The 14,151-nt window shown below is 44.4% G+C and overlaps 2 protein-coding genes across 2 annotated transcripts in view; one reads left to right on the forward strand and one right to left on the reverse strand.

Moving 5' to 3' along the window:
- Positions 1-4,630: 4,630 nt before the first annotated feature.
- On the reverse strand, positions 4,631-6,084 carry LOC120932698 (extensin-like). The gene is made up of 2 exons (XM_040345267.1): positions 5,828-6,084; positions 4,631-5,750 (listed from the first exon to the last, which is right to left on the reverse strand). The coding sequence occupies exon 2, from the start codon at positions 5,621-5,623 to the stop codon at positions 4,697-4,699; it is 927 nt and encodes a 308-aa protein (XP_040201201.1). The 5' UTR covers positions 5,624-5,750; positions 5,828-6,084; the 3' UTR covers positions 4,631-4,696.
- A 2,880-nt stretch (positions 6,085-8,964) lies between these two features.
- B4GALNT3 (beta-1,4-N-acetyl-galactosaminyltransferase 3) overlaps positions 8,965-14,151 on the forward strand; it is a 98,435-nt gene continuing 93,248 nt past the window's right edge. The window contains exon 1 of the mRNA XM_040345266.1: positions 8,965-9,649. Within this exon, the coding sequence (XP_040201200.1) occupies positions 9,472-9,649 (178 nt within the window). The 5' untranslated portion in view covers positions 8,965-9,471. The remainder of the gene's footprint in view (positions 9,650-14,151) is intronic.

Genomic DNA, 14,151 nt, shown 5'->3' on the forward strand with positions numbered 1-14,151 from the left:
GGAGACCGATCAGTGTTCCTCTGTACTGGGAACACACCATCGGTCTCTTCTCACCTGACAGGATGTGGATCTGTGTGTTTACACACACAGATCCACGACCCTGCTGTGTTAACGAGCAATCGTGGGTGCCCCCGGCGGACATCGCGGGCGTAGGGAATGCGCACTAGCTCCCGAGCGGCGCGCACGCCTAGGACGTCATATGACGCTCCCGCCCAGAATGGGAGATCCCTCCTGCGGACGTCATATGACTATGGGTGAGATGGGAAGTGGTTAAAAATAATACCTGGTAATCCTGACATAAATGTCCTTGTTCAGGTGCATCCTGATAGGTGGTGACAATGCTCTGTTCCTATTGTGCTTTTGCATTGTCACACAGACTTTTGTTTGTTGCTGTTTAACACAGGCACAGGTCCACAGTTGTTACCATCAGGAAATCTGCCTCGAGAAATGCTCTGCAGTCGTCACTTGAGTGCTTTAGACAGGAAGTATCTAGGGGTGACCAGCAGCACAGAGATACAACAAAGGATGTAAAAAAGGTGAAAACAAGTATTTTATTTGAAGTGATTGTAAAGGCAAAAGTTTTTTTTTTATCTTAACCACTTGAGCCCCGGAAGAATTGGCTGCCCAATGACCGGGCCATTTTTTTGTGATACGACACTGCGCCGCTTTTACTGACAATTGCGCGGTCGTACACCCAAATAAAATTGTCCTTTTTTAATAGGGCTTTCTTTGGTGGTATTTGATCACCTTTGCGGTTTTTATTTTTTGCGCTATAAACAAAAAAAGAGCAACAATTTTGAAAAAAAAAGCAATATTTTTGCTATAATAAATATCCCCAAAAAATATATAAAACATATTTTTTTTCTTTAGGCCGATATGTATTCTTCTACATATTTTTGGTAAAGAAAATCGCAATAAGCATTTATTGATTGGTTTGCGTAAAAGTTATAGCGTCTACAAAATAGGGGATAGATTTATGGCATTTTTTTTATTAGTAATGATGGCGATCTGTGATTTTTATCGTGACTGCGACATTATGGCGGATACATCAGACACTTTTGACGCTATTTTTTGACCATTGTCATTTATACAGCGATCAGTGCTATAAAAATGCACTGATTACTATGTAAATGACACTGGCATGGAAGGGGTTAAAAACTAGGGGGCGATGAAGGGGTTAAGTGTGTGATAGGGAGTGATTCTAACTGTGTGGGGGCTGGGCTACAAGTGACAAGTCACTGATCGCTGCTCCCGATGACAGGGAGCAATAGATCACTGTCCTGTCACTAGGCAGAACAGGGAAATGCCTTGTTTACATAGGCATCACCCCGTTCTTCCGCTCCGTGAGATGATCGTGGGCACCCAACAGACATCGAGTCCACAGGCACGCTCACCAAGCACCCATGCCGTTTTTTTATTTAAAATTTGGCGTGGAGTTCCCCTGTGGGAGGGAGGTGTTTGCCTTAGAACAGGTTGACACTGGGACGACTTCCTGTAAAGTTGCCTCACTGTGAACAGGGATCCGACTTGGAGGCGACTACCATTGAAATCAATGGCCCGGATTCAGGTAGATTTGCCCCTTAGTTACGGAGGCGCAGGGCATCGTTTTTGCCCTGCGCCCCCACAAATTTCCTGCGCTACCCGCGATTCACGGAGCAGTAGTTCCGTAAATTGCGTGTGCGCTGTGTAAACTTGCCCTGCGTAAGGGCGCCTAATGTAAATGATCCCGTAGGGGGCGGGAATCATTTAAATTAGGCGCGCTCCCGCGCCGAGCGTAGAGCGCATGCTCCGTCTGGAAACTTTCCTGACGTGCATTGCGGCAAATGACGTCGCAAGGACGTCATTTGCTTCAAAGTGAACGTGAATGGCGTCCAGCGCCATTCATGAATCACTTACGCAAATTACGTAAAATTCGAACGTCGCAACGTGGGAACGACGGGTATACTTTAGCATTGGCTGCCCCTGCTATTAGAAGGGGCAGCCTTACGCTAAACACAACGTAAATTGCGTGCGCAGGGCTCGCCCAAGATTGTGAATCGGTGTTAGTATGCAATTTGCATACTATACACTGAGCACAATGGGAGCGCCCCCTAGCGGCCATCGCAAGAATGCAGCCTAAGATATGCGTGGCATAAGAGCCTTATGCCACGCATATTTTAGGCTGCAGTTGGCGTTACGATGTTCCTGAATCAGGAGCATACGTAACGCCGGGGCAAGTAAGCAATTGCGCTGTGTAACCTATGGTTACACAGGCACAATTGCTTCTTGAATCCGGGCCAATGGGTACAAATTGGATTAGTACAGGAACCTTTTTTCAAGTCGGAGCAACTGCAGTAGTGTGCATTAAGACGGCTCCATTCACTTACATTGATTTCTTTATGCAGCGCGACTTGAGGCGACTAGGGGCAACCTGAAGTCGGATCCAAAGTCGGACCTGTGTGAAAGGGCTCTTAGGCTGCATTCACATCTAGACGGACGAAATCGCGGCGTTTTGTCGCCGCAAATCGCGGTAAAAATAGCGGCGTTTTGTACCGCGATTTGCGGCGACAAAACGCCGGTATTGTCCGCCTAGATGTGCCCCAAGATGACCCTCTCTAGGGAGATGATTCCCATCTCCTAGCCGAACGCTCGAAGACGCCTGAAAAAAAGGTCCGGGACCTTTTTTCACGCGGCAGGCGACAGGCGTCCGGCGTTCGGCGTGGAGATGTGAACCATCTCCATAGAGGGACATCTGTTTTCAGCCCTCTGGCGGCAGCGGCGTAGCGCTACAGGCGTAAAAACGCCTAGGTGTGAATGCAGCCTTAGGGTTTAAGGTTAGGGGTTATATATTTATTATTGCATACTATTATTTTTTTGTATTTATCTAGGATTATTATTATTAATTTGTGTATTTATTTTACATGTATTGATTAATTAATTATTATTAGTAGTAGTAGTTTTAGGCTGCATTCACACCTAGGCGTTGGCGTTACCAGGCGTTTTTACGCGCGTTTTTTTCGCGCGTTTTGGTGCGCGTTTGCGCGCGTTTGTGCGCGTTTGCGCGCGTTTGAGCAGAGCGACGTCCAGCGTTTTTTTTTTTTTTTTTGACCAATAGTAAAATAGATCACCTCTGTCATCATTTGTTGCTATGTGAAAGGTTTTTTTTTCCTCTTCCTGGGTGATAATTCCTCTTCCGGGTCATCCTTGTGCTTCTGACTCAATTGTGAAAATGAGTGATGACGAGATGGCTTTGTTCATGGCAGCAGCCACTGCTAGCCAATATCTTGTAAACGAGAGGCAGAGAAAAAGGAAGAGGCAACGCAGATTTTGGATACACCCCGTCATTGCTGATCGGGAAGAAAGAGGGCAATTTTGGGTGATGTACCAAGACCTCCGTGACCATGAAGACAAATTTCTGGACTACACCAGAATGTCCATAAAAAGGTTAGTAAAAAATGATCTGGAATCATTTATTTTTTACATTGTACCATTTGGGTTGCCACCTTTTCTTCAAGTCAAACATGTACACTTCTGCGGTGCACAACTATTTTTTTTAATACTATGAACTATACATATATTTTGTTAGTATTTTACATTTCTAATCATATGAATATAATAAAAATAGTCCCCTTTCCATTGCAGTGCACAGAGTTCCCCCTTTACATTAGAGTCCACAGAGTTCCCCCTTTACATTAGAGTCCACAAAGTTCCCCCTTTACATTACAGTGCACAGAGTCCCCCTTTACATTACAGTGCACAGAGTCCCCCTTTACATTACAGTGCACAGAATCCCCCTTTACATTACAGTGCACAGAGTCCCCCTTTACATTACAGTGCACAGAATCCCCCTTTACATTACAGTGCACAGAGTCCCCCTTTACATCACAGTCACCCTTTTGCATCTCAACTCCCAGATTTCCCTTTCACTGTATGGGTTAACCAACATAATCTGATTGAAGCGAGACCTCAAGATACTCAGACATAAGGGATGCTCTGTGAACCATGATCTAAGTGGGAAACCGAGATCTCTGATGTACGGAGAGGACTCCAATGTGAGAACTCTGATTTTTCCTAGTGTACTCACCAAGAGGCAGGATAGAGAAAGGGGGTGGGTGCTTCTGTTAGACAGCGATGGAGGGTGAGCTCACTCACCCCTTGGCAGATAGCACATCTCATCCTGGTATATCTGTGGCTGCTGGGTTGTAAGTTTTCATCCCCTGCAGCCATTAACCCTGCCGGAAATCCATATTCTGGTCAGAAAAATTTGTCAGAGTGTCAGGCAGTCTGAAACCCGGACACATGATTCCAAACCCGAACTGTTCTGGTGAATCCCGGAAAGGTGGCAACCCTAGTACCAATCCATTGCCAATTTTAAATTTCATTTTCCTTTACAGCTTTGATGAGTTGCTGGAATTGTTGATCAACAGATTGCAGAGGATGGACACCTACTTCCGCAACTGTATCCCCCCTGTGGAGCGACTTATCATAACACTGAGGTAATTTTTATTTAGCGCTTTGAATGTAATACACTCTATTATATATATATATATATATATATATATGTGTAATAAAAACCAAACAAAAATTCTGTAGGAACAAAATTATTTTAATATTTTAATCAACCAAAACATTGGGTCTTTTTTTTTTTATTATGAAAATATACACAAAGTGCACAAATACACAAAATATACAAAAATGTTTTATACATAATCCTTATTTACAATTGCTGTAAATTTGGGGAGGAGTCCTCTTCCCCGTGCGGTGACATGGCGACCGACAGTGCGTGGGCAAAAGGGGGCCAAGTGGAGGTGGTGCTGTCTTCCCCTGACCAATTGGAAGGTGGTGTTGCTTGTGGTGGTGGTGGTGTTCGTGTTGGGGCATTCCTGAAAGTCGATTGTCTCGGTCGATGTGGGTAATGTGATGTAGGTGTAGTCGTTAACGCAGGGTAAGTAGAAGGTGGTGGGTGGTAAGAAGAAAGTGTTGTAGGAGGCAGAGTACTGTATGTGACAGGTGGTGTTGAGAGATGAGGAAAAGGAGAATGAGGGTGGTAAGAAGAAGGTTGTGTATAAGGAAAAGGATTCAGAGAAGTGTGAGTGGAAGGTGTTGGCACAGGAGGTAAATGAGATAGAGTGGTGGTGAAAGGATGGTGCGCAGAAGTCGGTGGTGGTGTTGGTCGAGGAGGTTGGTCGGAAAGCTGTGGTCCTGTCCAAAGGGTAACGGGTGGTGGGGAGAAATGGGTCGTGGGTGGTGTTGGGACATGCTCGGTCCGTTTATTGGCATATGGGCCATAGGGTGGTGGTGGTTCGGATAAATCGTCAGCTTCTGTCGGGGGTATAAATGTCGAGATGTATCTAGCCGTACAGGACAGCACCACCGCTTGCAGATTTGGGGGAACTTTGTCGATTAGTTCCCCCAGACATTTTGCTACATTTTGGCCATACGATCTGTTGCTCATCCGGTCAGACATGTTGGTCATAATGTCCAACATACGATCCAGGGCTGGATCCGGAGCAGGAGCCCTCCTACGCAGAGCACGCGGAGGTCCAATATGCGCAATGTTAACTGGGGGCTGCTCTGCAAGTGGTCTTGTTGCATTAGAAGTTGATGCCTCGGAGTGCTGCGGTTCCGGCTCCAGAGTAGCCATCGCTTGATCCCCCGATGCCACGCTCTCTCTGTCCCCTCTCTCTGCCACGCTCTCTCTGTCCCCTCTCTCTGCCACGCTCTCTCTGTCTACTACAGCTGTGGCAGCCTCGTCCCAGCAGCTTTCAGTACTGAAAAAAGAAATCATGTATTCAAAAATAATTTTAAAACATTTGGTTTACCGAGCAAAGTACAGATAATGGTTTACCTCCCCAAATCCAGCACCGGTCTCAGAAACTCCAATTCCTTTGCATGAACGTATTCTCTCACCGAACATGCTCCACTCCCACTTCGCCGCTGCTCCCGCTGTGCCTTCAGCTGGCGAGCGTAGGCGTCCCTTATACTCTTCCATCTGAGTTTTAGAATTTTCACTGTAAAAAATAAAATAAAATAATATATATTATTTTCTTTGTAGGTATCTATCAACTGGACAATCGATTGCAAGTCTGCATTACTCGTTTCGTATTGGAAGATCTACTGCCAGTTATATAATTCGGGACACCTGCAGTGCCATTTGGGAAGTCCTGAAACCCATTGTGTTTAAAAAACCGGCAGCAGAGGACTGGGAAAAAATTTCCCAAGTATTCTGGGAACGCTGTAACTTTCCGAATTGTCTAGGAGCGATCGATGGGAAACACATCAGAATTGTTAAGCCCATGGCTAGTGGGAGCCAGTATTTCAATTATAAGAAATACTTTTCATTCGTCTTAATGGCTGTGGCTGATGCCAATTATTGCTTTACCTATATTGACATTGGTTCCTATGGAAGTAGTGCAGACTCTGCGATTTTTGGGAACTCCTCTTTTGGGCAATTACTTCGAACAGATGGTCTGGACCTTCCACAAAATAGTCCACTCCCGGGCACAAACGGCCCTCCCCTACCAAGTGTCTTTGTGGGTGATGAGGCTTTTGCTCTGAACACACACCTACTTCGGCCTTATTCAGGACATAATCTGAACGAAGACAAACGCATATTCAACTACCGGCTTAGCAGAGCACGCCGCGTAGTTGAGTGTGCTTTTGGAATTTTGGCGAACAAGTGGAGGGTTCTCCACACACCGATTGTGCTCAACATGCAAAATGCCATTAGTGCTGTAGAAGCGGCGTGTGCCTTGCACAATTTTGTCAGGCAGCGCGATGGTCTAGATTACGAGGAGCCAGTCCATGAGACTCTGGAAAGAGCTCATTGGACTGGTGTACGTGGGAACACACAGGGGACACATGTCCGTGAACAGTATGCGGCATACTTTGTCTCTCCTGAAGGGCAGGTCCCTTGGCAGCTCAATTCCATTTAATTTATTGAACTTTTCAGCTTTTGACACGCTTATTTTGTGAAATATAATCTTTACTATGCTGTTTTGTGGAAAAAAAATAAAAAATGATTCATGTTTTAAGAAGTCTCATTCTAATTTTATTTTGATACAGTTTTATCATTGGGTTCAATAGCCCTATGATATTGTGTGCCATTTTATATTAGTGACATTCTATCTATTGTAAACTTAGTTTATGTATTTATTCTGTGGTCTAATAAAGGGCCTGTAAGTGACCGCCTAGACGTGGGTTGGGGGTCCGATCAGGACCCCCAGGGTACATCCGGGGGTTAAGTGGCTCTATATGTGTCCCCCTGCGTGTCACTTTCTCCTCCTGTGTAAACACAGGAAGAGGGAAGTGATGACACTGACACCAGTACACGTAGGCACAATCCCCTTTTGGATCTCCAATCCACTCCCCCATCCCCTTGTCACAGTATCAATGAATGCAGTGAACATATATTTACTGATCACTGCAGGCAGAGTGTAGGTCCTGTGTAGCCCCCGTCCCCACCTGACGCTGTAGTCGCTAGGTCGATTGAATTTTTTAATTTTTTTAGATTAAAGATGTGTAAAATAATATTTTTTTTGAAAAATGTCACTAAATTTTTGGATTATTAAAAATCACAGAGGGGATCAAATATCACCATTAATAAGCTCTATTTGTGGGAAGAAGAGAACGCAATTTATGTTTATAAGCCATGTCGCATGACCGCACAATAGTCATATTTGTAAAGACACATTTTTAAACTTAACAGCATATTGGTACGGTAATAAATGCCTACTGTAACGACAAACAATCATTCCATTATTTCATTAGTGGCATTTTGTATTTCTGTTATGTTTTTTGATAGAGTTTACCTTTGCTATCATGGGACTTATTTATCCGTGCCCAGTTCTCATAGATTTGGCTCCCAATAGAACACCAAGCGTCCCAACGGGTGGTCCTCATTTTGTAGCCCGGTGCCCTGCTGTCATAAAGACAGGGGTGCTCCTTCACCATCCTGATGAAATTTTCAGGCTCCAGCATCGAAAGGGTTCTATCAAATTCGGCCTCCATTGATAAAAATGTGACTTTTCTTTATTGTAAGTAAAGTAAAATGGTGATTTCACAAGTTCCTGTTAAAAAATATGTCATTTCCTGTTTTGTTTTGGAGCTGTATGGGCGTCAAAACGCGCGTAAAAACGCGCATAAAAACGCTTGCTGTCGCGCGATACGCTCAATTCGCGCGTTTCCCATTACTTTCTATGGTAAAAAAAAACGCGCGGAAACGCCTATGTCGCGCGCTTCGCGCGACAAAAAAAGGTCCGGGACTAGTTTGAGCTTCGCGCGACAGGCGTTCAGGCGTTCAGGTGTGAACAGGCACCATAGGAAACAATGTTAAATCTGCCCTCCCGCGTTCGTGAGCAGTGCGTTTCAGGCGTAAAAACGCCTAGGTGTGAATGGGGCCTTAGCAGAAAAAATCATAACAAAAATAAATTACCCTAAACCTTAATCCTAACCCTAATCTAACCTTAACTCTAACCTCTTATCATAACAAAAAATAATAATAATAACAAATGAATAATAATAAAAAAGAAAAATAAAAGCTGGTAGAAACGCTGAAAAACCTAGCAACAAATTAAACAACAGATGATAATTTTATCGGCTAATAAAAAAAAATGCCAATGCTCAAAAATGCTGTATAAAAACTCGCAAATTGCACATAAAAACGTGCCAAAGTCGCACATAACATAAAAGAAAAAAAAACACCGGAAAAACACTCAAAGACACTACGCTCAGGTGTGAATGCAGACTTATTCTCCTGTGGCTGATTGATAAAAATGTTTTTAGTGTTACTTTAATTGTTGAAAACTGAAACATTGCGATGACTTGTAGCAAGTGGCAGACCCGAACGGCCGACCCCAAGGCGCAGGTGACTCCTTGTGCTTATGTTTGACCTCCCCTCCAGGTATCTTAGCCGTCAGCCATCACCAGGTATGACTGTCTTACAAAGCCTGTTACAGCAGTGTCATTAAGCAGTAGCCTGACGGAAAGAGCCAGGGAGGGGCCACAACTATGAGAGAGTCACCCCTCCCTAGGAGCAAAGTGCCTGAGCCCCAGGGGGCTGAAAAGGCGAGAAGAGAATGGAAGTAGGAGGAGAAAAGGACAGGCGAGTGACAGCAAGACGAGAGTGACAGAGGACGGGTGCTATAAACAAGGGCTGAGTCTCACAGGTGGGGGCGTACAGGTGACACCAGGAAGAAACACTGCAGAAGAGCACAAAGCTGTCTGTCTCTTTTACCTTTCAACTTGCATTTAAAATTAACCAGTATTTCATAACCTCTCAGCCAAGCATCCTGAAAACCGACACTAACCGAACGCCCTCCGCCTTTACTGCAAGGTAACAGGACACCTGCCTGTGGGGACACGGCCACTTTCACCATAGTAGTACCTGTTGCACACATTCCAGAGAGGCTGGTTTGAGATCCACGCTGGTCATGGTGGGACACAGGCGATGACCTCTGCTTTGATGCAGTGGTGTGCCAGAAAAGGAGCACCATGCTGTACAGACGGGCGCAAGGCAAGCGGGCACCCAATGTATGGGTGCGCCCGCTCCCAGTAAGGATGCTACAGAAGCATTTTTGGCTGCTGCTGCTGCTTTCCATCCTCCTCCTGGGACTATGGACGGTTTACCTGCAGCTGGCAACCTACCCGGATGGGAACCCAGTAAATCGCAGTAAGTTTGCATTTTCTATCCCTGTGGCTTCTTCAGGCAGGTTACAACTTGATAGCAAAAGCAAGGATTTTTGTAACTTTTCTCTTTTTTTTATTTATTTCTCTTTTTTGATTTATTAGATCTAAATCTAATCATTAAAATACCCTATAAAATTTTAAACTTGTTAATGAAATTTCAAAATTTGTTTCAGTCTTTTTTAAATTTGCTGTCTTTATTAAATTAATACTCAGTAATCCTGACATGAAGGTCCTGGTTCAGGCATTTCCTTTTATAGTGTGACAACTGTCTACCAAATTCTCTTTTGTGTTGTCACCCTCTCACAAAGGAGACTACTGTGGGCCCTGACTACACACAAATTGCACTGACACAGCCCACTGTTGTCACTTTTAGTGATGTAAAGCCAGGGCAAGGATGAGCAGCTGATGCTAAAGTGAGTGCATGTAGACAGGAAGGTACAGAAAGAGACAGGAGGTGATCAGATGCTAGTTCAGCAGGGACTGGCCTAATTTCCATCCATGTATGGCCCCTGTGGTTGTACAGAAGTCAATCTACCTATCAACCACCCTATTGAATTTTTGTCGCTTGATCAGCGCTGCAGGATGTAGCCTGCAATTCTGATAGGTGTATTCTGTTAGCAGGGAAGTCTGTCAGAATACAATAGCTCAGCAGGGAGTATTCCTCCATATCAAAAAAGGACAACAAAATGTAGCACGGCCCCCTAGGTTCTTCTTGGATGTACCTACTCATCTGCATTGCCATGACCCTCTGAACCTTCCAACCCACCTGACACTCTGGGTTCAGACATTATTGCAATACCTTTGAGTAATAAGACAACACTCAATGTGTTTATATTCTATTAACATTTACTGGAATACTTCAGTTAAGGTGTGGTTATACAAAGAGGTAAGCCTTGTACACACGAACGGTTTTCCCGGCAGGAAAACTGCCAGGAGAGCATTTGGCCGAAAATCCCAGCCGTGTGTATGCTCCCTAGCAGTTTTCCCGACAGAGAACCTGCTCTCTATTTTCCCATCGGGATTCCCGGCAGAGTGTTTCCTGCCAAGAAAACAACCTGCCTGGTCGTCTGTATGCTTACCTGTTCCATTGGAAACCCGCGCATGCTCGATAAGAGTTTGACGCATGCGCGGTAGCATACAAGTTTAGTGTGGGGTGTAGCAAGATGGCGGCAACAGCATCGAATGTGACGAGCACTGGCTCGTCATAGTCGATGACATCACCGTGTTCTTGCCATTCAAAAGAATGGCCGTCTGTATGCACAGCAAGCTTGCCAGGAATCCCGTCAGGAAAACCAACGTTTTTTTCCTGACAGGATTCCTGGCCGTGTGTACAGGGCTTTAATGGTTCAACTGAGTTTGGAATAGCAGCTCAAACTCCGCCAAATGATTACTTAAAGGGGTTGTAAAGGTTTGTCTTTTATTTTCTAAATAGGTTCCTTTAAGCTAGTGGATTGTTGATTCACTTACCTTTTCCTTCCATTTCCCTTCTAAATGTTTTTTTTTCTTTGTTTGAATTTCTCACTTCCTGTTTGTCCTCAGTAAGCTTTCCACCATCATCCGAGCGGTGGAAAGTCATTTAGAACAGCTTACTGAGGAGGAACAGGAAGTGAGAAATTCAGACAAAGAAAAAAAAACATTTAGAAGGGAAATTAAAGGAAAAGGTGAACCAACAATGCACTAGCTTAAAGGAACCTATTTAGAAAATAAAAAACGAGCCTTTACAACCCCTTTAAGAAATGTCAGTTGAAACAGAAGGTAACAACAGAATATTATATACACCTATGTACAGAAGAATACCACTTGAACATAACTATTGACTTGAATAAACTGGAATAAATATTGACAGTACTTCTAGAAATTGAAACCCAGGCTGGCCTGTTTAACCTCTGATCCTAATAAGAGATGCAGCTAAACATGGATGGTGTAAGGGCCCTTTAAAGAGGAAGTAACCCCTGATGGGTTTTACTTCCTCCTTGTTCCCTGCAAAGGTAAAGCATAATGGGCTACTATGCATCGCCATAGACATCAGTGCCCGTCTCATTTGTAAAGAGATATTGGGAGATATTTCGAGCACCTACAGGTAAGCCTTTATCTAGGCTTACCTGTTGGTAAAAGTGGTTATAACAGGTTTACAAGTTACAACCACTTTAAGTAGCAATGACAAAATGTCCCTGTTGCAGATCTGATAGTCTTCCCCAGCAGTCAAAGCTCATTAATTGTATCCAATAGGGAGTAGTAACAGAGTGGTAGTATATCTTGTGATGAGAATTATGTACAGTGTTCAAATGAAGGTGCAGTGAAGTGTTCCCAAGGTAAAGCTGTCTCTGTCCCTATGAAACAAAGGAAAGGTTTGCAAAGATGGGCAATCGCCCTCTCACCAACGACCAGACCAATTCAACGCCTTCAGCTAGCGACTCCCAAATGGACGTTCTGGCTACAGATCCACTTGTAATGATCCCCAGTTACGGAGCATGAAGTGTGGGTAGCTGCACTGTAGAGATGGTGCTAATCAGAAATCCGATAAACAGCAGGCATCGCTGGATCCCTTCTCGGTCAGGTAGGAATGCTGTGGACCGCCTGTTAGGCCGCAACCTCACTCTCCATGCGTGGAGAGGTCCTTCACACACAAGGCCCTGGAGGAAGAGAGCGCAAGGTGGGTCTCTGGATTCTTTTATAGTTCTTTCTAGCAATCTCCCTGGTGGTAGCCAAGATCCCTGGGATATGAAGTTCGGATGCATAGTCATGCAGGGGAACAGCCGTCACTTGGAACTACCAATCCCTTAGTGGGCTAGCAAAAAAGTGGGTCTTCCTCTTGCCATGGAAAGTCAGTCTTAACATAGAAGTCCTGCGAATCGCGCTTCCCACATTTTCACACGGCCGGATTAGTTTTTCTCATCAGGGGACCTGTTCACTGATCCCCTACTGAGCTGAGCTGACAGGTCCGTGTCTGCTCCCCTTATGTAGAGCCGACACGGACACAGCCCACTCTACTCTATGGGCAGTCGGATGGAAACGGACTGGCTTTCCACTTACAACCAACTGCCCTCAGATTCCCTTCCATTTGTTTTTGCCAGATTAGGTCAGATTGGAGGTAGGCGAGTGTAAACGGACACAAGTCTGGCCCAGCTATCCCAGTGTGCTTATCTCAATTTATTCAGCTTATGTAAATAGGGCAGATTGCAGTTCTGACATGAGGCAAGGCATGGATCCTGTGTCTCTGCAAAGCAGGGACTAGGTTCCATGTCTTTCCCAGTAAAAACACCTCCCATACTAAGTAAAACGCTGGCTAGGCATAGTTAACCCTTTGATCGCCCCTGATGTCTAACCCCTTCCCAGCCAGATTAGTACAAGCATATTTTAAAAACTGCTTTCCAAAAAGTGTCAGTTAGTGCCCGATTTGTCCAGTGCAATATCACAGTCCTGCTATACAGTGGGGATCGGAAGTTTGGGCACCCCTGGTAAAAATTTGTATTAATGTGCATAACGAAGCCAAGGAAAGATGGAAAAATCTCCAAAAGGCATCAAATTACAGATTAGACATTCTTATAATATGTCAAAAAAAGTTAGATTTTATTTCCATCATTTACACTTTCAAAATTACAGAAAACAAAAAAATGGCGTTTGCAAAAGTTTGGGCACCCTGCAGAATTTATAGCATGCACTGCCCCTTTGCAAAGCTGAGACCTGCCAGTGTCATGAATTGTTCTCAATCATCGTCTGGGAAGACCAGGTGATGTCAATCTCAAAGGTTTTAAATGCCCAGGCTCATCTGACCTTGCCCCAACAATCAGCACCATGGGTTCTTCTAAGCAGTTGTCTAGAAAACAGAAACTGAATATAGTTGACGCTCACAAAGCTGGAGAAGGCTATAAGAAGATAGCAAAGCGTTTTCAGATGTCAATATCCTCTGTTCGGAATGTAATTAAGGAATGGCAGTCATCAGGAACAGTGGAAGTTAAAGCAAGATCTGGAAGACCAAGAAAAATATCAGAACAGCTCGCAGGATTGTGAGAAAAGCAATTCAAAACCCACGTTTGACTGCACGATCCCTCCAGAAAGATCTGTCAGACACTGGAGTTGTGGTACACTATTCCACTATAAAGAGATACTTGTACAAATATGGTCTTCATGGAAGAGTCATCAGAACCAACCACTTCTACGTCCTCACCACAAAAATCAGCGTTTGAACTTCGCAAATGAACATATAGACAAGCCTGATGCATTTTGGAAACAAGTTCTGTGGACCGATGAGGTTAAAATATAACTTTTTGGCCGGAATGAGCAAAGTTACGCTTGGAGAAGAAAGGGCACAGAATTTAATGAAAAGAACCTCTGTCCAACTGTTAAGCATGGGGGTGGATCAATCATGCTTTGGGGTTGTATTGCAGCCAGTGGCATAGGGAACATTTCACGAGAAGGAAAAATGGATTCAATAAAATTTCAGCAAATTTTGGATGGTAACTTGATGCCATCTGTGAAAAAGCT

The sequence above is a fragment of the Rana temporaria genome, chromosome 3, assembly GCF_905171775.1.
Source record: "Rana temporaria chromosome 3, aRanTem1.1, whole genome shotgun sequence".
In the NCBI taxonomy this organism is placed as follows: Eukaryota; Metazoa; Chordata; class Amphibia; order Anura; family Ranidae; genus Rana; species Rana temporaria.